Source organism: Mesocricetus auratus, unplaced genomic scaffold (genome assembly GCF_017639785.1).
Source record: "Mesocricetus auratus isolate SY011 unplaced genomic scaffold, BCM_Maur_2.0 contig_9469_pilon_obj, whole genome shotgun sequence".
Lineage (NCBI taxonomy): Eukaryota > Metazoa > Chordata > Mammalia > Rodentia > Cricetidae > Mesocricetus > Mesocricetus auratus.
In genome coordinates, this window is record NW_024430637.1 from 13,027 (window position 1) to 37,835 (window position 24,809).

Consider the following 24,809-nt stretch of genomic DNA (forward strand, 5'->3'; position numbering starts at 1 on the left):
GACCTCCAGAGAGAAACTTAAAAAAGAAACAAAAGAACTAATAGAAGTTATGACCCAACTTGGTTTAACAGACATCTATAGAACATTCCACCCAAATACAAAGGGATATACCTTCTTCTCAGCACCACATGGAACATTCTCTAAAATTGACCACATAATAGGAAACATAGCAAATCTTCACAGATACAAAAAAATTGGAATAACCCCCCTGTATCTTATCAGACCACCATGCTTTAACATTAGAATTCAACAATAATACAAATCGCAGAAACCCTACAAACTCATGGAGACTGAACAATGCACAATTGCACCATCCCTGGGTAAAGGAACAAATAAAAAAAGAAATTAAAGACTTCCTCGATTTTAATGAGAATGAAGACACAACATACACAAATTTATGGGACACTTTGAAAGCAGTGCTGAGAGGAAAGTTTATAGCACTGTGCCCACATGAAAAAACTGGAGAACAGTCATACTAGAGAATTAATAGCCATTTTCATTTTAAATTCATGAAGTTTACTATCAGTTTCCTAGAAAGGTAAAAGAAAATATTTTGGATTACAGTGTAACATGAAATAAATATTGCTATGCAGACATGCAAGATTTGCACAAAAAGTGATTTCAGATTCCTCCAAGCCATTGCCAACTTATATCCGCATAGGTGATAATCAGTTTTAATGAACAGGATTTTTCCACTGATTTTCCCTGGGACAGTCCTGTTGGATCTATTTCAGGATGTTTTCCCACTCATTTCCCTTGACATCCTCCCTTGCAAGGTCCTTGCATCATCCTAGTTCAATATCTTGTGTATCAATTGCAGTAGAGAGCTCTAGGCAGGTGAATTCATTAGGAGTCATCCCTGGGGTCTTGCTGTATGTCCTCTTAGATGAAATCATAGTGCCTGTGGTTCAAGATCCCAAATGTCATTTGAAGCTTGTTATTATCTTGAATGCAGGGTCTCATATGTGAAGTCTCAAGGAGAAATGAATTAAAAAATTCTCCATGGAATGTAGATGAGGCTTATCAAAAGAATTGTCATAAGAATGGTGACTTCAGGCACCCACAATATTACAACCTCTTGGGTTCACAAACAAATCAACTCTATATGTACCTGCTGAAAACAAAGGGATCTATGTGCCGCATACTTAGACTATGATTGATAGTTCTTTTTATGATGTTCTCTTCGATTTTTCTTTTCTGGTTCCTGCAAAATCTTGTTCCCTTTTACTCCTTTGATTCTTCTCAATGCTATTCAAAAGAACAAAGGCACTTATATCACGATGGAAATGTGGTGATTGCTGTATTTGTTCCACTTTATCATATGGTTCATGACCACCCAATCAATTTTACAGGTAACATAAGTATTTATACCGGGTAAGTGGTTTCAAATTTTATTACTCTTAATTACTCAAATTTCATTGTCCTTAAGTAAGTTTGGATTGACATAAATTTAATTTTTTTCCCACCCTGTCATCCCCTCTCGTGTACTCACAAAGCTCTTTCTCACGTATGTTGTCCTTTTCCATTTTCTCTCCTCTCAAAGAAAAACATTGTTTTTAATCCATGTTATTTTACACCTTTGATATTCTCAATCTCTCTGCATTCATTGCAGTTCGTTCAGCTGTCTAGATTTGGGATATTTACAAACTTTTCTCTGCAGATGGAATATCTTGCAATTTGAATTGTTGTTTTGAGCCATTTTCAAAGTGCAGTTATTCTCCATTCAGAAGAAATGATGCAGTGATCACAGTGACTACAGAGTCCCTATGTGATGATCGCAGAGTGACAGGGAATGGCTGTGCTGTCTGCTGATGATTAATTAGCAAGTCAGAATGTGAGACTCTGGAGTTGGGAGATCTTCTACTTAAAATGCTTCAAAATGATTTACAACATTTCGCTATGATTTTCATTAACAACCTTTTAGATTCTTTCAATTTTGCAACATTTGTTCCACTTCATTTATGTTTTTCTGATTATAGAAACTGGGTATGGATATTTTCTGGAGCTCACATAGATGCTGATTGTGAACTCTCACAGTAGTGTCCTAGTTTTGTTCCTTTTATAGTAGAGGACAGTGGCAGTTAAATTAGTAAAATGTCTCATACTCAACTGTCAAGAAATAGCTACACAGACTTTATTATGAAGGAAGTAAGATCTCTTTTATTAGATGCAAAATTACTGTAGCTGCAAGATCCATGAGACCTGAGATTGAGAAAAATAGTTTATACTGAATTTTAACCGAAGTCTGGAAAATGGAAATACAGAAGAAAGGCACATAGGCAAGTACAAGTGAGGATAAATTTAGGTCCTTGTGATGTGTTTGTCTTTGTGCTGAAAAGTTAGTGAGGGAATCAGTACACAACACAGGGATTGTAGAGTAGGAGATATGATCAGAGATGAAAAGTTGACAGATTAGTTATGTTTTGACACTTAGTCTGTAATAGACACAGAAAATATGGTGACAGAATTTCATTTACAAGAAGGTGTCTATGTGTCCATATGTGAAAAATGGGTTTATTTTGTCTTTTGCCCTCTTATATATGTTCTTTCTGAAAATCATAAAAAAGGACATGAAATGTGTGGCCAGGAATATATTCATTACGATAATTTTTTTTCTTAATCTCTAAGTATATTTTATGTTTGTGAATCACAATTTAAATAAGTCAATATATATATATGTGTACTTATATATATACACATATATTTTATTACACATTTATTAATATTTTTTGTAATACAGTATATATGAAAAAATATACACTGTCAGATTAATGCTAGTTTATACATATTAGCAGAATTGCTAAATTTCTGATCAGGTATATTTTAAAGACATTTTGTGAATAAATGGTATTATCCCTTGTGAGAGGTTACAGTCCATTTCTGGAATTATGTGCGACCATTATTTTTCATATATAGTTGAAGGTACATTTGACAGGACAAGTCCAAGTGCCATTTTAATAATGCAACTACAAGAGTTTCCAGATATATAATTCCCTCAATGAATAGAGGGTGACCTCCTCTTTACATTGTCTAACTGATATTTAAACGAGTATTTAATTTTTATAGTAAATGATCCAAACAATAAAATTAATGATTTTGAACTGTATTATTGGGTATGATACTGTCTGTTTATCATTGCTAAGAATTTGGCTATGCTCTTAAAGTTGCTTTTTGTAAATTCTTTTTGAAATTCTATAAAAACACAACACCTGAAATTAAATAGGTTGTATGGTTATTAGATAATATGTTTACTAAGGAAAAAATTCATAAAATAATCAATTACATATAGATTGTATAAATTTTATTTATCCACAAAATAAAATATAGGTAAATTGTTTGTTCCACACTGTTAATAATTAGCAACTTACATTCACAAGTTACTTGGGATCTATATAAATGATCCTTTTCTTAAAATTTTATAAAACTACTCCATAATGTTGCCTAAAGTTGCCTCTGTCTGAGGAATGAGTGGGAGGTGGAGTGAGGAGATACTGGGGATTGTGTCAGGACTGGAGGAAGAGGAAAATGGGGAAGGTATTGAAAATGAGATTGTTTTTAAAAGTTCTATAAAATTATTTTAATGCCTTTATAGATGATTTACGTGAAAGTACTATGCAATAGAAGCTGTTTGCTCAATTATTATTACTCCCACATTTCAATGGGAAAGCTGCTGCTATACAATAGGAAATGGGTTTAAGGAATAGTAGAACAAAAATATTTTGACATATTTTTGCTAATGATGAAAGCCCAAAGCTAAATTTTGAAACAAATGACATTGAGATTTCAGTCCTTATAGACACCAAAACTGATGTATCTGTAATGTCTCAAAACACTTAAAATTCCAACCAGCGTATATGAAAAGTCTCTACTCAAATTTTGGACAATGGATCCTTATCTCACGTAAAACAGAATGTAGAATATAATAAATATATAGAGCCTGAAGTGCAAATAAAGATATGAAAGTCTTATTAAAGATGTAATCATAGTCCAAAGGTGATGCTAGTTAAACAGAAGGGGATATGAGAATGACTAAGGATAAACTCCATAATGCTCAACTAACTTTAAAACTTTTAAACACTAATGAAACAGGGACAACTGCTCTAGAATTTTTTTTTCTATTTTTGAAAACCTCATTTTTAATTTAATTTTTTATTTAAATTTTAAATAGCTTGCTTCACATGTCAATCCCAGCTCCCTTTCCCTCCCCTCCTCCCACACCTCCCACAGACCCCACCTAGCATCCCCCACGGACCCCCCCCCAGCATCCCCCTCTATCCCCACTTCCTTCCACATAGGGGATATCCAGAGTCTGTCATTTCACTCAGGGCAGGGTCCAGGCTCTCCCCTAGGAGTCCAGACTGAGAGTCCATTCCTCTTTGTGTTATGGACACAGAAGTCCTTTTGTATTCCAGGGATAAATATTGATCTACTGGCCAGGGCCCCATAGGTTGTCCAGGCCCCCTCACTGAATCTCACACTCAGGGTTTCTGGATCAGTCCTATGTTGGCCTCCCAGCTGTCAGTCTGGAGTCCAAGAGCTCCCCCTTGATCAGATCAGCTGCCTTTGCTGGTTTTGCTAGCCCATTCTTTGCCCATGTGGTCATTTCTGCTCTCTCATTCTGTCACTGGGTTCCATGGGTTCAGCTCAGTGTTTAGCTGTGTGTGTTTGCCTCTGCTTCCATCAGTCACAGCATGAAGGCTCTAGGATTGCATATAAGGTAAATATCAAGTTCATTAACTGGAATGGGCATTTAAGGTAGCCTCTACACTATTATTTAGCTTGCCAGTTGATGCCATCCTTGTACATCTCTAGAGGTCGCACTGGTGGCAGATCTTCCTACAAACTTATAATGACTCAGTCTACTGTGGTATTTTTGATTATGGTTAATAAAACTGGTTAAGTATGCCAGCCTGTGTAAAAACATATGATGTGTTAAGATGGGCCGAGGGTATGCCTATGTTTCCACAAGAGATAAAAGGCTCTGAACACCATCAGTACTGATAAAATCTGTCATGAGAAAGAGCAATCTCTTGGATGTTTGAGCTGCTGAGATGCCTCAGGGAAAGAAAAGATAGGGAAGGCCTTTGCAGCAGACAGCCAATCCACACAACTGTTACCAGCATAGCACATAGCATCTTTGTGACAAAAGAGAGGCACACACTTGAGTCTGTCAGAAACTTTGGAATGCTACAACCTTGTATGTGTCTATGCTACAGGTGGTGTCTGTGTAAAAAACAGGGACTGATCATAGTTACTGGGCCTGTATTCCCAATCATCCAATTAGCTCAATGGTTAAGTTGGACAGATGGATAACCCTGTGTTGGTTAATGAGTCTTCTTGTCTACCTGGTCCTTATGAAAAGTGAGGTCCTGCTCAGTCAATGGAGGATGGTACAGAGATCAAAAATTACACTTTAGGAGTGCAAGGAATTCCTATTTGTATGGTAAATTGAATTCAGTGCCTAAACATAACCATTCTAATATGTATTCAATAGTAACATGATCATCATTTTAAGTTTTATATACGTTATGCAAATGGTTTTTAAGGACATGGGATTAATGCTGCTAGTTCTGCAAATCTCTTCTGTTGTTTATGGGTTACCAGTAAGGAATATGACTGGGTATATTAGCAACAATTTAAGAGAGAGAAACCTGGAGTGATAATTAACATTTCTCATGGAGACAGTATTGACTAGAGCCCTCATGGCTTCCTTGGAGGAAAATTTTCTCACGTAGAGAAGATGATGATGGTATAAACTATATGTGTGTAATAAACAAGGTTTTCGTTTCTGTTCAAGTTGAACTCACCTTCAGGGTAAAATATTCACATTCACCATCAAGCCATTCAAGGTTGTTGTGTAATCCACTCTGCTAAGTAGTTAGATACATAGTGAAGGCATAGAGAATGAGGAAAGCAGATGAGAGAAAATACAGTATTGAGCACACAAAACCCCCAAAACTGTAGTTATGACTATAGACTGTTCATCTATAGGAAAATTACTCAGTCATTGTGCTCTTTGTTGTATGGTGCTCAGAAAGGAGAAGGACATGGGGGAGGTGATAGGATGTTAAAAGAGCTGTGCTTGGATGGGAGATATTTAAACCCCTCCTAGGAGCAGATCTTAATGTTGCTTTTAGATTGCTGCATGTATCTCAGGAAAACATCAATATAAACCTCATGTATCCTTAATTAGAACAACTCAAAGGCTTCAGTCTCTCCCTCTATGTACAGAGAGAGAGAATGTGGTGTGGAGGTCTTGGGGTGTTATAATACAGAACAGGGGACACTTTCAAGATGCAAGTTTCTATCTGCTTGTTATTTCACTTAAGCATCAAAGAATCGGGTTTTGTATGTGCTTCTACTTACCAGAAGATTCCATGGGTGATATTCCTTCAAGCCAACTTTCCTGTCCAAGTATTTTAGCTCCATCTGAGGCTTTGGGGTAATTAAAATCTCCACTTAGTATATACCATGACATTCAGATAATACCCATTACTGTGATTAAAAATTATTTTTAAATAAATAACATAGAAAGTATGAGAACCATTGCATCATACTGTTATATGATTATCATTCATAAATATTGATAATCATTCTCTGCAGTTTCAGGATCATTGCCTACCAGAATTATTTGTCCTTCATATTTGCCATTGAGGAAATCAACAGAAACACGCACATTTTACCCAACACATCTCTAGGATTTGACCTCTACAATGTCAACAGCAATCAATGGGATACTTTGGAGGCACCTTTTCTTTGCCTCACAGGAACAGGAAAAATGATTCCCAATTACACATGTAGAAGACAGAAGAATGTTGCTGCTCTACTTACAGGAGCATCATGGACAGCATCTGCACATATTGGGAGACTGTTGAATCTCTACAAATATCCACAGGTGAGTTACAAGAAACCTGTGTTACACTGCAGACATTTCAGGTATATATTAAAATGTACAAAAATGAGAATATGTAATTATCAATTGAAGAGAAGAAATCAGACATTTGTTTATAAAGCCTCAGATACTTGGCTGGAGATAGAGAGTAGGAAGAGTTTGGATATATATTTTGTGGGTAGAAGATGCTGTGTTTTGTGAGGTATTATTTGTAAATATCTTCAAATGAGCATAGGAGTTTAAAGCACGATGAGTAGAAGTTAAAATCTACCAAACCAAAGTGCTGAATTGAGTTTAGGATTGTGTTCTATTTTAATGTTTTCCTTCTTGTTTCTATTGGAAATTTTCTTCAGGTTTCTTTTGGGTCATTTGACACTATCCTGAGTGACAGACGCCAGTTCTCTTCTCTCTACCAGACAGCACACAAGGACACATCTCTGCCACATGGCATTGTCCTTTTGATGCTGCATTTCAACTGGACATGGGTAGGACTGGTTATCATGGATGACCACAATGGGGCTGAGATACTCTCAGATCTGAGAGGAGAGATGGACAAGAACCATGTGTGTGTAGCTTTTGTAGAAATGATTCCAGACAATGTGTCTAGCTTTATCTTTAATTTTGTAACAAATTCCCAGATCATGATATCAACTGCAAACGTGGTTATCATCTATGCTGACAATGAATATTTAAGTGGTTTAATCTTATATATAGATTTATATTTAGTAAATTGGAAAATCTGGGTCATGAAGTCACAATGGGATCTAAGTGTTGGTAAATTTATTTTCATGTTGGATTCATTACACGGGAGTCTCATTTTTGCACATCATCATGTTGAGTTTTCTGATTTTAGGAAGTTTATTCAGACATACACCCCTTTCAAATACCCAGATGACCATTATCTTGCCTTTGCTTGGAATAAACACTTCAATTGCTCCTTTTCTGGACCTGATTGCAAAATTCTTGGTAACTGTCTACCCAATGTTTCCTTGGTAATGTTGCCTAGAAATGCCGGGAAAGTGGACATGAGTGAAGAGAGTTACAACGTATTCAATGCTGTATATGCTGTGGCTCACAGTCTCCATGAAATGATCATCAACCAAGTGCAAAATAATTCCCAAGGGAATGGGGAGGTATATACTAACCCATGGGAGGTAATTTTCACTTTTTATATTTTAAGAATAGCACAATGAAAAAGTAAGATTTTTAAGTTTGCTTCACATGACAATCCCAGGAACTCTCCATCCCCTGACCCCACCAAACAACCCACTCCTAAGAACAAAGCCCCCTGAGCTCCCCAGGGTGTGTGAGGCCATCCATGAAGGATATCCAAAGCCTATTATATCATCCAGGGCAGGGCCTAGACACTCACTCATGTGTAAAGCCTGCGACAGCATCCCTCCATGTGGAATGGGCTCCCAAAATCCATTCATACACCAGGGATGAATACATAGATTGCCAAGGTATTCTCACTGACACCCATATTCAGGGGATTTGGATCAGTACCATGCTGGCCTCTCAGCCATCAATCTGGGTTCCATAGGCTCCCCCTTGTTCAGGTAATCTGTTTCTGTGGCTTTCTCCAACCTGGTCCTGACCCATTTGCTCATCACTCCCCCCTCTATGACTGGGTTATAGGAGTTCAGTACAGTGTTCAGCTGTGGGTGTCTGCCTCTGCCTACATCCATTAATACTATAGGATGGCATATAAAGTAGTCATCAATCTCTTTTTCAGGAAGGGTATTTAAGGTAGTTTCTCCACTATTGCTTGTGTGCCACTTAGTGTAATCTTCGTAGATCTCTGGAAATACCTCTAGTGCTATATCTCTCTTCAAACCTACAATGATTCCCTCTATTATAGTATCTCTCATCCTACTCTCCTCTATTCTTCCTCCAACACAACCTTCCTACCCCCGTTTCCATTTCTCCCCTACTAATATATTTCTTTTTTGACCGGGTTACCTCATTCAGGATGGCTTCTCCTAGTTTCATCCATTTGCCTGCAAATTTCACGATTCCATTTTGTAAATGTACCACAGTTTCTATCCATCTTAGAATGAGGGGCATCGAGTTTGCTTCCAGGTTCTGGCTATTACAAAACAATTCTGCTAGGAACATGGTTGAATAGATGCCCTTACTGTATGAAAGATATTTTACATTGTTTGTGGCTATTGTAAAGAGTGATGTTTGTCTGATTTCTTTCTCTGCACATTTACTGTCTATATATATTGTAGGGCTACTGGATTTTTTTCATTAATCTGCATTCTCTCACTTTGCAGAAGGTTTTTGTCAGTTGTAGGAGTTCCCTGGTAGAATTCTTTGGTCACTCAAGTAGACTGTCATATCATCTGCAAATAGTCAAAGTTTTCTTCTTCCTTTCCAACATGTATCCCTTGATCACTTCCCGGGGCATCACATGGCAACTCCCCAAACCTGACTACATTTTCAAGAATCCTCCTCAACTCCTGATCCCACCTATTTTGCTTCCCTATTGGCCAACAGTGCTTTACTCATCAACCAATAAGAACATATACACAGAAGGACTTCCCCCATCATTCTTTAGTTCCTAAGATTCTGTCTTCCATCTCTTGTATTCTGTCGGTTATACTTGCATCTGTAGTTACTGATTGTTTACCCAGCTTTTCTATTTCCAGCAAGCCCTCAGTTGGTGTTTTCTTTATTGCCTCTATTTCAGTTTTCAGGTCTTGAACTGTTTGAATTGTTTTCTTCATCTCTTTTGTTTTTCATGGCTTTCTATGCATTCTTCAAGAGATTTGTTGATTTCTTACATGTCTTTGGTTTGTTTTTTCTTCTCTTTCTTTAAGGGATTTTCTCATATCTTGTTTGAGGGTCTCTCATTTTCATGAGGTTGTTTTGAAGGTCATTCTTTTCTGTTTCATCTGCGTTCGGTTGTTCATTTCTTGCTGGTGTATAGCCCCAAACTGAGGTTTTATAAAAACACTCAGCATATTATTTTACACTGCAGTGATTTTGCCAAAGAGCACCTGAGAGACAGTATGCATTTTACTAACTAGAATTTGTTGTAGACAATATTCCATTGTTCCTGATGAATGGATATATATAAGTAGGTTTAAGTGTGTATATGCCATTATCTACTTTGTGTTACAATTAACCTCAGAACTTTCTCTTTATAATATAATAAATTTAAAACCCCATTTTCTCTATGAATATTTCAGAACAGAAATTGTGGAACTAGACCCTAAATGTTCAAATTTACTAGATCCTCAAAGGTAAACTTCTGAGTTCATGCTTCTGTTACCTAACTGACCATCTGACGATTTTCTTACAGTTTAGATATAAACACCCCAATTTACAAGTGGAAACTGTGAGTAGTGGCTAGCACTTCAAGAGGTTGGAAATTTGACAGAATTTCTTCTCTCTGTCTCTGTCTCTCTCTGTCTCTCTCTCTCTCTTTCTCTCTCTCTGTGTGTGTGTGTGTGTGTGTGTGTGAATGCTATTTTCTGAATGTGCTTGGCAGTCGAGAAACATGATGATATGTTCATTTTTGTTCTTCATTCATTAAAATGTTGCAAGTTTGATACAGCTTGTAATCAATGCCAGGTATTTAGGATAGTGAGACACATTGCTTCATTGTATTGTGTTTAATGTTCCTGGGAATGAATTCATCATCAGATTTTGCATTTCTTTTAGCTTAATCACTTTCTCAACAATATGCATTTCAAAAATTCTGCTGGAGAAACTGTGGTTCTGGACCCAGAAAGGAAATTAGATGCAGAATATGATATTGTCAACCTCTGGAATTTTCCACTTGGTCTCACACAAAAGATGAAAGTTGGAACATTTTATCCAAAAGCTCCACAAGGCCAAGAGATGTTTTTGTCTGATCATATGATACAGTGGGCCACAGGATTTACAGATGTGGGTTGGATCTTATCTCATTGCTTTGATCTCAGTCAATAAACATTAATTTGTGGAAGTTATGCCTTTTGGTTCTTTACTCAGTACCCATCTGTTTGCACAAAACTCTGAAGAATTATTTTGTCCCTTATTCTGATTAATGGGATTATTTTTAAATCCTTTTTTCCTATGGGCTCTTATTTCCCGTCATAAATCCAGTGTCTATGCATTCCCATTTCATCCATGTGCTGAAACAACCTGACAAGAGCATTATTTTAACTCCCAGATTAGGAAATGTAAGTTTATAGACATTTTGCTTTCAGGTACCTGGAATTGTAAAATAGCATAGAGGACACATGATCATAGGTTAGTTATGTGTCTTCCTGCTGAAAAAGCAAGCAATTTATCAAAGAACTCAACCCAACATAACCCAACCCAACATAACCAAACCAAAAACCAGGCAGACCAAATGTAAGAACATAGTCTTCTGTTGGTCACACTTGGTGATAGCAGTTCATAATGATTCAAACAATCATGTAGGCAAGAGACTGAAAAGTTGAGTCAATTTATTTTTTTCAGAAGGTAGTAGATATTGGTGAATACTGCTCTTCACATCCCTTTTTGGTTTCCATTCAGTAAAGAACAACAGCCAATTAAAAGGTGCTACCTATTATAATATATGACTTCTCACTTCAAGTACCTTAATGTAACCATCTTTCACACGAAGTGAGCAAGCTTATTTTGTAATTCTGAATCAGTTAAGCTTAAAAATATAAATTAAGCATCACCATTGGGAAACAAAGATGCTTACAGCAGCTGTCAGTAGAATCACCATGACATTAGAAATGTCCCATTAGACATATACTCAGTAACCTAAATTTTTCTTATGTTTCCCTACCTCTAACATTTCCACACTTGTACATATTTATGTTGTCTTAGGACCATTTGATTAAATACATTGAGCTTCATACCATATCGTATATTGAAATAGAAATGGTGCATCAAAACAGAGATGCATGTTTTATATATATATACATACATATATATGCCATTATATTGTTCAGTATTGGAAAATACCATTTCCATTGTTTTAAATTGCAAACTCTTGAATATTTTCACCATGTATTTAATTCTCAGCTTCCTCGCTCTGTGTGCAGTGAGAGCTGTTTTCCTGGAAAAAGAAAATCTGCCCAGGAGGGGAGGCCTCCTTGTTGCTATCATTGTACTCAGTGTCCACACAATGAGATTTCCAATGAGACAGGTAAGTGTCATGCTCACTGCGTGTCAACTTGGTCTCCACCTGTTTGATAATGTCTTCCTCATGCCTCTTGGTTTTGATCTTTCTCTGTTCTATATACCTTTTTAAAATTCTTACTCCATAGCTTGCTGTATTGCATGGTGGCTAGCCACTGATGTTCTCCTCTCTTCTTTTGATTCTTGTTTTTTTTTTTTTTGGTTTTTTTCGAGACAGGGTTTCTCTGTGGCTTTCCAGGCTGTCCTGGAACTCACTTGGTAGTCCAGGCTGGTCTCGAACTCACAGAGATCCGCCTGCCTCTGCCTCCCGAGTGCTGGGATTAAAGGCATGCGCCACAAACGCCCGGCTTCTTCTTTTGATTCTTGATTCTCATTTCAAATATCTCTCTTCCTACCTATTTTTTCTGCCTACTGCCACTGCCTATGCATTCTTCTTCCTGTTAATTGCCATTAATGTCCTTATTAGAACAATCAGGAAAAATAACACAGCTTCCTAGAGGTACATACATATAAAATAAAAGAATACAATATATCTTTACATCAAGAAATAAATATTCCAAAGCATAAACAAATGTAACCCATCTTTGCTTAATATTCCACAAAAATATTATGTGAAACTATACCCAGGGAATAGAAAGTAGGCATTAGACAATTGAAAACAGTGAATGGAATGAGCAGGCTTAGACACAATGTTTAATATGGAGAGAAAATCAAAGAGCATAACTGAATCTTAATATAAATATCTAACGAGATTCTTTATATGAAAGTTGAAATATTGTGAGTGAAAAAATAGCTTTCCTGAACACTCAGATGTGTTAACATTTCCTCATAAGGAGAGAATGTGTTTCAATGTTTTGGTGAGTTTGATTTGCCTACATTCAAAATGTTCATATTGATCCAAACTATATACACCATCAAAGACTTAATGTGCATATAGAAACTTTTGTACATTGGAGCCATTCTAAGTTGATGCAAATGTTAAATATATTCATTGGAAGAATCTAGAAGCAACAGTATCAAACCCTGAATTGTTGGAGTTTAAGAGGACACTTCAAAATATATCTAGTAAGAAAGAAGAAACTAAAACAAAAGTGCTAAATATTTCAAAACAGTAAATGTCATACTTCAAAGCTTATAGAATAATGTGTAACTATCTTTAAAAATATAAATTGCAATTTATGAAAAATGTCATGTCTTATATACCCTTTGCTTTTATTAATAAGATATAAGATTGTGCTTATGGGCCATTCATGCTCAGTTAGAATCAATAGTAAATAAACACACAGGCTGTAGAGGAGACAACTTACCTTGAGAGTGAGAGAGAGGCATGAAGGCAGAGCTAGAAGAAATAACAAATAAATTGCTGATAATGGAGCAAAAGAGAGCAGGCACTAGCAACCTGATGAATTCAATAGATCTTTATATCTGAATTTTAAACAAAATTTCAAACTGAAAAATCCACTTTGCAAAAACACTGAATGTTTTAATAGAATGAAAATATATAATGAAAATTATGTCATTCATACTTTTGAATTCAAAATGGAACTCAAAAATTAAAACTGATAAAGCATCACTCAATTATTCCAAGACCAAATAAGATTAAATGGCAGATTTGTACCTAGCTGTTAAGCTAATCATTTCTCCCTAGAAAGGAATAAACAGTTTTACAAAAGTGAGCTTTTCAAAGTTTGAAAAATCTAATAACTCTCATTCTAAATTGCAGTATCAGAGAATCAGCACCCTCGAGAATTCAGTCAATAAACACTATGTGAATAGATAAATTTGAATCCTATGACTGAAAACACTAAATGAAAACAATTGAAAATACATACTTTTTGTACTGAACTTACAGGACAAAGTCACAAAATGGAATTCAGATCGAGGTGATACTATGATTATCTTTGATTTATGTGATTTAAATCAGTAATTTGTCAGTATATAAATAAACAAAAATCATTACATAGATGAAAATATATTGAAGTAAGCTAATAAAAAGAGTAGACTTGCACCCGGATGTTGGTGGCACACTCCTTTAATCCCAGCCCTCGGGAGGCAGAGATAGGCAGATCTCTGTAAGTTAGGGGCCAGCCTGGTCTACAGAGTGAGTTCCAGGAGAGCCTCCAAAACAACACATAGAAACCCTGTCTTGATAAACAACAACAACAAAAAAAGAGTAGACTTTCTTAGTACATATCCAATAAAAAACCCTAGAATGATTAATTAGAGGGCATTTGGGAGTATTCAGTATTGAGCACTGATTTACTTGAGTCTGAAACAATAAAAGATGTGTGGGAATATGCCAGAGACCTGGTGCTGGGAATTGGTTTGGGATACCATGGTAACATGAGCAGAGACTCACAATAACTTTAATTCCTGAGCAGATATGGATCATTGTGTGAGGTGTCCAGAAAGTCATTATGCAAACACTGAGCAGAATCACTGCCTCCAGAAAACAGTGACCTTTCTGGCCTATGAAGACCCTTTGGGGATGGCACTGACCTCCTTGGCCCTGAGCTTCTCTGCACTCACAGCTGGTGTTCTTGGTGTCTTTGTGAAGTACCACCACACTCCCATAGTCAAGGCAAACAATCAGGCTCTCACTTACATCCTACTCATCACTCTGACTTTCTGTTTCCTCTGTCCCTTGCTCTACATTGGCCACCCCAACACAGGCACCTGTATCTTACAGCAGAGCACATTTGCAGTTCTGTTCACGGTAGCTCTCTCCACAGTCTTGGCCAAAAGTGTTACTGTGGTTCTGGCTTTCAGGATCACAGTTCCAGGGAGACTGATAAGGTGGGTAATGATATCAAGGTTTCCTAACTTCATCATTCCCAACTGCACCCTCATCCAACTTGTCCTCTGTGGATTTTGGCTGAGCAAATCTCCTCCCTTTGTTGACTCAGATGCTTACTCAAAACATGGACACATAATTATTATATGCAACAAGGGCTCCACTATTTACTTCCATTCTGTGCTGGGTTACCTCTGCTTCATGGCACTTGGGAGCTACACTATGGCTTACCTGTCCAGGAACCTGCCCGACACATTCAATGAAGCAAAGTTCATGTCCTTCAGCATGTTGATTTTCTTCAGTGTGTGGGTCACCTTCCTTCCTGTCTACCACAGCACCAAGGGGAAACATGTGGTTGCCATGGAAGCTTTCTCTATCTTGGTTTCTAGCGCAGGCCTCCTAGGTTGCATCTTTGTCCCCAAGTGCTATATTATTTTGTTCAGGCCACATAGGAATGTGCTTCATCATGTCAGGAACAAAGTACATTCTAGATGAAAATTTGATGATACAGTTTAGTTCATGGTTTTCTTAATAATATAGAAGACTTCAAGTTGATTTAGGTGCGATCCAGTTGACAGAGATAATGCTGCAATGTAATGTTTTATATTTATTTGTTTCATTTATTAATGAATCAATCTTTATTCTCTCATATTTGAATATTTTTGCATATTTCTATATATTAGAAAGCTTAGTTTAAAAATATTCTAATTATAGAGGAGATTTGAATAATAAGTACATTACGGTAAAATAAATCAAACTTGGCAGTTTATTAGAAATTCTAGAATAAGTTAGAATATTAATTTAAAGACATGACCCTTTGTTTTGATATTAAATTCTATAGCATTTCCAGGACAATAGATTGATCTCAGAAGCCTGTCCCAATGTCCTATATTTATCAAAGTTCACTGACATGTATCCATTTTTACGTCACCACCAAAATCCTTCTTCACCACAGCTAGGAGACACTACTTCATCTTGTAACTTAGTCTGTCCCTACTCCTTAAATCTTGTTATAGCCCACTTAAGACTGCAACTTGTCTCACCAGCATTATTAAAATTTAAATTTGCATAGTAATGAGTGGTACAGCTTTGATTTTCTTATTTGTCAAATTTCATTTCCCCTTGGACTTATTGCAATAGAGTGTTTTCCATATTTTCTTCCAGCTACTCTCATGATATTGAAGCACAATATATTTGATTTCGTCCCAATGTAAAAATGTCAATAGAATAATTGAACAGAGAAAATATATTTTGGTTCACTGTATCAGAAGGCTTAAATATGGTTAAGTGTACTTGGCCCAATGCACTTGGGCAAAACATCCTGGTAGCAGAATACATGAGAAAAGAGATGCTGTTCACTTTTTCGTGGCCCATCTGGTGGGGACAGTCAATGTAAGACCAGGGACACCTAGGAGAAAATGGGTGACAAGCAGCTCAAAGCACGGATGGCAAGACTATACTTATCAAGACAACAAACTTTATTCATTCCAAAGGGGTTTATATAGGTCCATAGTTGGGAAGTGATGACGGGAGATAGTGGGGTGTTGACTGCAGCTACGAGGAAGCTAGCAGGGCAAAAAGGTCAGTGAGAGTGTAGGCCATCCTGGTGATATAAAGACAGGTTCAAACTCTATCTTTCACAATCTAGCCTACATTGGTTAAGCCTATCACCTGAGTGACTTGGTAATGATCACTAGGGTTATTCTTTAACTGATGGATAAGCTGTGAGGCTGTTTCTCAGAACATGCTTCATATCTTAAGAGGTGTTATTTCTACAATGTGTCCTGGATAGTGCTAGGGCTGGACTATGGCTGAGGTGCCTGAATTTGTGGTACATGGGGAATTAGAGTGAGAGGTGACATGCAGGGGAATATTAAAGTCACATAGGTCCTTCCATTGTGTCCCATTTCCTACATTAGTTTTAACAACACCCTAAGCAGTGTCATGAGTATGAAGCCATGCAGTAAAAGCATGAGGTTTGAGCGAAGAATGGTCTTCTCTTAATAATACAGTGACTTCTACTCTAGAGGGTATTAGGCATCTGTTTACATTTCATTCTTTAGACTGAAATGCAGTGATGCAAAACTTCTAGGCTTACTTTTTCTTACAAGTCCGTAGATATACAGAGAGGACCTTTATTCTTTCTTATCTTGTCAGACCACAAATGATTTTCCATGGACTAAGTCACACATCTCTGCTTTTGGCCAAAACAATGGGCATGTCTTCAACCCCTGTCATGTCTCCTGAAGATTTTTTATCATTCATGGAATAAACTTGGTTTTTCCATATAGTGAAAAACAGCTATACCAGAAAGCTCCCATAGAGTGTTTACTTAATTGTGTATTGTAATTTGAGCTATTGTCAATTAGGATGTTATCACACTTCCTTGGAATATATCAGCTACATAAAAATCTAACATTTAGAAAAAAATGAAAATAAAACTAATCTTCAGAAAAAGTACTGAGAATATACAAAGCCAAGCTTTGAAAACAGTTTCAGCAGGATCTGTATGGAGCCGCTTCCGGCAAATAGGAATCACTTTACCTATTCCTTCCAAGAACAGAGGAAGTGTAGGATAGAGTGTTACATGAATAGAGTACATTGCTATGGTTCCAGTGTAGAGCAAAGGCTTTCTTTTAAATGCTGATAATACTAAATTCCCTGCCTCTGTTTCGGTACTTGGCTGCCATCTGAAATTACATAGAGCTGTCTTCCATCACAAAGTTTGAAATTCTTTTTAACCAAATTATTGCTCTTTCTTATTATATGCCTGAATGATTCATTTGTAATAACAATAAAATAGAATTAATATTTTGACCAATAAATCAGGCCATTCCTTTTTAATTTGACCTAATTCAGTTTTGCAGGATATGTGAAGCATAAGAAAATTTTGGACCAATATATTACATAAATGACTCCCACCTGATTTTTCTTGGAGACTATCAATGAGATCCTATGACCTTGACCTCATCTGTATGCCTTACCATTGACCATCCTGTATTCCAGGCTCTATAGGAATAAAGAACTGAGCTGTGTTCACAGCTTTCTAGGGCTTTTGCCATCTAAAGTTCTGGTATCTTCGACATTATTACAAAGGACAATATTCCCAAGTCCTTTGCAGCAATAGAAACACATTTACAATACCATGTTTTTGTATAGTAGCATGATTCCACATCACTGTGATTAAATTCTCTAGGGAAAGCAGTTCAGGTAATTGAAAGGCTTACTTGGCTGACACTCCCAGTCCACAGCCCATCACTGTGGGAGCTTAGGATACAAGCTCAAGCGAATAACCGGTGGCAAAACCTCATGGAAACATGGTCTCTGGGCTTTCTCTTTTGCTTTGTCCCTATTTAATGCTCAGCTAACATTCTTTTTCTTTCTCAAGAGGGGGTTTCTCTGTGAACAGTCCCGGCTGTCCTAGAATGCACTTTATAGACCAGCCTAGGCTTGAACTCACCGAGATCCACATGCCTTTACCTTCCAAGTTCTGGGATTAAAGGAGCCACCATTTCCTGGCTCAGCTTTCTACCACCTCTGGTGTTCTTGATTGCTAGGCTTGCCCAGAGTTCAATAACAGCTAGTATTACCAAGTTGGGCTTAAAGGCATTAGCATGTCCCCCAGTATATGTACAGAGATCAGATGACTAAGGCAACACAGGTCTTTCAGTTCTGTGCTTCCATCCTAGGGGCAGACAGCATTTTATTCTGGGAAATTTGTGTCTTAATAGAATCTTACCAAGTCCTGGACAGCAGTTGCTGTTCCTCTTCTATGATAAGGTGTCCCTTGTGCTTTATTCCATTATAGTCAACCTTTCCCTAATATATCTGAAGTCCTACAGTCAAACATAAGCAGCATTAACACATTAACTCCTGTTAAAAAAGGCTATGAATTAGGACACAATAAAGTGTCTATGGAAGGGATTAGAGGCAGTAAAGACAGGAAAGAAATGATATTATTTAATCCACCATAATTTGTTAAGAGAAGCTTTTCCTTTGCTAGCCACTTTGGTATATCTCCCGCCAGTCACCTGGGCTCTGCCACATTCTAGTCCCCAAATAATCACCCAAGATGCTGTGTTAATTACGAAGCTTTTGGCCTTGCTTGTTTCTTACTGGCTAGCTCTGACTTAAGTAATTACCCCATAATTGTTAATCTAAGTATTTCTCTTATCGGAGAGGTTTCCGGGCTTCCTACCCCAATGGCGTTACATCTCGACTCTCCGTGTTTCTCCTTCCCAGAATCCTCCTGGACTCCTAGCCCCACCTATCTAGATTCCTATTGGCCAGCAGTAATTTATTGACAAATGCACAGGCAAATAACAGGACTTCCCCAACATCTCCTCTTTTCTGTTTAAACAAATAGAAAGGTCTTAACTTTAACACAGTCAAATTGTATATAACAGAACAGTTATCACATAAGAACATAGTTACAATATTTTAGCAAGATTTAAAGAAAATATCATCCATTCCATCCTTGTGAGTCCAAAGTTCTTTGTAGCTTATCTTTTATCATAACTAAGGAAAACTATAACTATCTGTCTTCAACTCCATCAAAGACCACAGAAGGATAATATATAAACACTAGGATTGACAGAGACATCTTGCTATCTGGACAGTCACCCCAAGTTCCTCTGTATTGTCGGGACATCCATCTTCAGCCCATAGGCCACAATGTGTCTGGAACACTTATCATCAAAGCAGGAAATTTCAAAACTGTCCATCTGCATCAGCAGTCTGTCAGTCATTTTTCTGTGTCCTGCAGAAAGTACCGTAGACTCTTCCATGAAGCAGGAACCCTGTAAGACTGAGTTCAGCAGTCACTTTTCTGTGGGTCCTGCATGTCCTCTTTATACAACAACAGTCAAGCAGTACAGGCAAGAGCAGTTTCTTGCTCGAATGGCTACTCTTGCCATGTTGAAAGCAAACTCAATAACAAGTTTCTTCGATGCCCATCTTCCTCTCAGACGTAATTGGTGCTGCCAGGAGCAGACATTTCTCATTGTCAAGAAAAACCCTAAACCATTTTAAATGACATTTTCTGAAGGTCTTTGAGAGGTTTGAAGCCTGTTTATCTATCTCAAATATATTTCTGTATATCTAGAAAAACTAACTTACCTAACTATAAGTTCTGACTATTATAAGTAAATATCTATAATCTATATTTAATTATGCATTACATTTTAAAAGATCAGTATAAGCACAATACTTAATCAAGAGGAGAAATGTACATATCACAAAATTGACCTTGAATTTGTATCAATAAATGAAAAACAATACCCATGCCATAATTCCCCTTTTTACCATTAAAAGAGATCGGATGTGATCATTAGGCAATTATAAACAATCCCATTTAAATGAAAACAAAGGTTTATAAACAAGATGGGAATTGGGATGTCGCTCATTCCAAACTGCTTCCTGCTGGAAGGGGGTGCTGTTCACACCATGGGGATCATGACAAAACTCAGAAACCTGCATAAGTCCTTATTTTCGTGGTCTGTAAAGCTCCATCATCTTAGCAGTCTCAATTGTTGAAATGCCTGGCCCACTGCTTCCGGGGGCTTGGTTCATCAAACCACAGAAGCCTGGAAGGAATCCTCAGCTTTTCATTTTCTGTGGAGACATAAACTAAAACTCCTTTTCCGAGTAACATATCCTTATACTCAAATTTTGAAGTCAAGGATTTTCAAAACATAGAAGTAGGATTAATTTAGCAGCATATATAATCAAGTATACTTTAGCAGCTGTTCCTTCCTTAGTAATCAAAAAACTGAAAAACACAATAGTATACAGTATCCAGACTCTCTGTGTATTTTTCATCTTTACGTGGCTTATTTATTTATCTATTAATACTTTATTTCTTTCACTTTTATTTATTTTTCTCTGAGACAGGATTTCTCTTTGGAAACCTGCCTGCCTCTGCCTCTGGAGCAATTCCTACCGGCGTGTGCCACCACAGCCAGGTTTTGTATTTATTTACCACTTTGCCGTTTCATTTTCTCTCTTAATCTTACGTATATTTTTAAACACACTGTAAACCTTTAGAGGTGTTTCTTTATTTAAGTCTGACTTTACTGTAAATCTTTATGTTTTTCTATCTGTAAAACCGTGGCTGTTTTAAACTGCCAATTTTTCATCAAGATGATGGGCATAAGCATGACTCCAGCTTACCGCCTCAGTCCATGCTGACATCCAGCAAAAGCTGTCACTTCCAGCTGTACGTACACCCCTTTTAATCGTTAGCAGACTCTCATAAAACAACCTTGCTGGCTGATTTTTTTTTTTATGCTGAGTCAGGAAGACATCGGTAAGCGAGCCACGTGAATCTCGGCTTGTCGCTAGCAAAACAGAGCACACCTGAGAAAAATGCTGCTACGAAAATCTGTGCTTCTCTCTGTTCTTCTGTTTCTAAAATTCCTTTAAAGCTTTTGTTGTTGTGTGTGGAAATTCAATCCCACTCCTGACAACCATTCTGTTAAGCGAAGCTTTTCCTTTGCTAGCCACTTTGGTATATCCCCCGCCAGCCGCCTGGGCTCTGCCACATTCTAGTTCCCAAATAATCACACAAGATGCTGTATTAATTATGAAGCTGTTGGCCTTGCTTGTATCTTACTGGCTAGCTCTGACTTAAATAATTACTCCATAATTGTTAATCTAAATATTTCTCTTACTGGAGAGGATTCCGGGCTTCCTACCCCAATGGCGTTACATCTCGACTCTCCGTGTTTCTCCTTCCCAGAATCCTCCTGGACTCCTAGCCCCACCTATCTAGATTCCTATTGGCCAGCAGTAATTTATTGACAAATGCACAGGCAAATAACAGGACTTCCCCAACAATAATTATTTGAAAAAATTGAAACAGTGTTTATGGCCATAAGCTCCAAAGCCTATGTATTCCTATTGCAGCACACCAAGTGGTAGTCATACATTTTCTCTCAGGTTGTACATTTTAAATTTGTAAAAGAAAAGGGATTGTGTTTGTATGTTTATTTGTTTGTTTTCTTTATAGGCATTGTCACATCACATTTTCAAATTCCATTTTGGTCAAACTACTGTAACTGCTCTAATGTGATCACATGATAAGTTCAGTTCTTTATCCAGATTCTTGATCCCCTGTTCTGCCAATGCAAGAAATGGCCATTGTAAACATTTAATAATATAAATTTGATTACTTCACTATTTATTTCTAATGTGAGCTACAGTCAAAGGAGGAAAGATTTCCTGCTACTCGTTGCCCATCCCTTTCTGTGCTGGATCTTCAACTGCTTTAAAGTTAGTCAATTACCTCAGATCTTACATGGGTCCCTCTTCATTTGTAAGTTTGCAATAAAATCTAGAGTAGTTGGAAGACATTCATTTACTGGCCGATTTTTCCTTCTTAGTGACCAGTTAAGGACTAGTCTTGAGGCATTTGCATGACATGCTTTCCAGCACTGGGCAGTAAAAGCAGGCTTAGATGTTCAAAGCAGTTTTTAGCTTCATAGTGTGAGGGAATCCTACACATCAGGAGACAGAATACTCATCAGCACTGGATATAAATGGAAACATATTCATAATGACCTGGAAACAATAGGAAAGAGAAATAAAAAAGAGATCAGAGCAGTGATATATTTAAAGAAAATCAAATTTTAAAAGTGAAACAAATAATTGTTTTAGCAAACATAAAGATAATTTAAAAACCACAGGACTATACATTCTTTAAAAAGGAGAAAACAACTTCTTGAATAAGGTATTACTTTACCATGTCACTATATGCAATGATACCTGCTAAAATCTGTGGCATGACATATACAGTAACAGCTGAATATAACCATAACAAGCAGTATTGAATATATGTACATAGGACAATTTCCTTGTTGGGAATTCAGTATTCAATGATTCAAACTAACCATCCCAATCTGTAGACCCAAATCTGGCCCTCATTCACTCTCATGACATGGATCAATATATGCTGGGAACTTACAAAATCAGTTGTCCTGTCACAATCAGTTACTATTTCATAATGGTGACTCAAGCAGTTGTTTTCCTACCATGTTTCCCACTACATTATATAAAATAAATTATCTGTCCTATTATGATTTGAATGTAGAAGCTGTGCTCCATACCCAAATTCTTTTCCTGTTAATGAAATGGACAAATGACTACATGACTCAAGTAATTTGAGTGGTTACTGGTGGTTGAGTTTCTTTTTTCATAGGAGTTATGTTATTTATTTCTTTTTCCCCATATTTTTATTTAACTTTTTACACATTTCACTTTCAGTTCCCTCTCCCTCCACTACTCCACCACAACCCCAATCCTCCCAACCCCTCACCCCCACTCCGTCCCCCATCCACTCCCCAGGTTGGGCAAGGGCCTCCATGATGGATTTCTATAGTCACATCATCCCAGGAATGGTCCAGGTTCTTCCCCATGTGTCCAGGCTGAGAAAGCATCACTGCACGTGGAATGAGCTCTCTGAGTCTCTGTGTATGTCAGCAATAAATACTGCTCCACTCTCCAAGGTCTCACAGATTGCCAAGGCCTCTTCTCTGTAACCCAGTTTCACTGGGAGAATGTCTGGAACACAATCCATGTTGGCCCCATAATCATCAGTCTGGGGTCAATGTGATGCCTCTTGTTTAGGTAGGCTGCCCCTGTGGGCCTCGCAAGCCTGATCCCCATTCCCTTGGTCATCACTCTTCTTTGCAAGTGGGTTCCAGTCGTTCAAATCGGTTCACAGTTGTGAGGGTCTGCCTCAGTCTCCATCAGCCACTGGATGAGAGTTCTAGTATGGCATATAAGGCAGTCATCCTTCTCACCATCATGGGAGGGCATTTAAGGTAGCCTTAATACCAGTTGGTATCATTTGGTAGATCTGGGAAGATCTCATTAGTGCCAGATCTCTCCTCCAACTTATAATGGCTTCCTCTTTTATGTTATCTCCCATCCATTTCTCCTCAACCTTCCTGCACCAGTGTGTCATCCTCTCTCCTCCTCTTCTCTCCCTCTCTTTCTCCCATCACCTTCTGCTTTCCACTTCTCCCCCTCCCCAATCTAATGAGGATTGCATCCCATAACCCATCTCTGTGTTATCATGCATATCTCTCTTAGGGTCCTCCCTGAACCCCAGACTCACTGGCAGTGGGATTGTGGGCTGGTAATGCCCTCCTCCATGTCTAAAACCCATATATGAGTGAGTATATTCCATGTTTGCCTTTTTTTGACTGGGTTATCTCGGGTGTAATTCTGATAGTTTTGCCTTTATATGTTACTTGGCATTTTTCCTTTGCTGCATTTAATTTTCATCCTTTATCCTGTATATTTGGTGTTTAGATTATTATGTGGTGAGGGAACTTTTTTTTGGTCCAGTCTATTTGGTGTTTGGTAAGCTTCTTGTAGTTTCTTAGGCTTCTCCTTCTTCAGGTTGGGAAAATTTTCTTCTATGATTTTGTGGAATATGTTTTCTGTACCATTGAGCTGGGCTTTTTCACCTTCTTCTATTCCTATTATACTTAGATTTGGTCTTTTCATGGTGTCCCATATTTCCTCTATATTTTGTGTTAAGGATTTGGTGGTTTTAAGACTTTCTTTTGTTAACTCTTGAATCCCAGGCATCAGCCTGGGAATCCAGCATGGGAATGATCAATACCCCCTGAATCTGGGTGTCAGTGAGGAGGCCTAGGTAATCTATTGAGCCTTGGGCAGCAGAACAGTACCCATCCCAATTATACACACGGACTTTGGACTCCCATTGAACAATGTGAGGTGCACTATCACCCTGAACTCTTGGGGAAGGGTCTAGGCCCTGCCCTATATGAAATGACAGACTATGGACACCCCCATGGAGGGCCTCACCCTCCCTGGGTGAATGAGGGGATAACGGGGGGTGGTGGGGGGAGGGCACAGGAGGAGGGGAGGGAAAGGGAGAGGGACCTGGAACTGACTCGTGTAGCAACCTTGTTTCTTATCTAAATTTAAAATGGAAAATAAAAAAAAAGACTTTCTTTT

At 37.7% G+C, this 24,809-nt stretch overlaps 1 protein-coding gene across 1 annotated transcript; it reads left to right on the top strand.

The window, feature by feature from the left end:
• Positions 1–1,123: 1,123 nt before the first annotated feature.
• LOC121138086 (vomeronasal type-2 receptor 116-like) lies at positions 1,124–15,314 on the top strand. The gene is made up of 6 exons (XM_040740903.1): positions 1,124–1,374; positions 6,598–6,895; positions 7,246–8,046; positions 10,565–10,792; positions 11,909–12,032; positions 14,407–15,314. The coding sequence occupies exons 1-6, from the start codon at positions 1,172–1,174 to the stop codon at positions 15,312–15,314; spliced, it is 2,562 nt and encodes an 853-aa protein (XP_040596837.1). The 5' UTR covers positions 1,124–1,171.
• Positions 15,315–24,809: the final 9,495 nt, after the last annotated feature.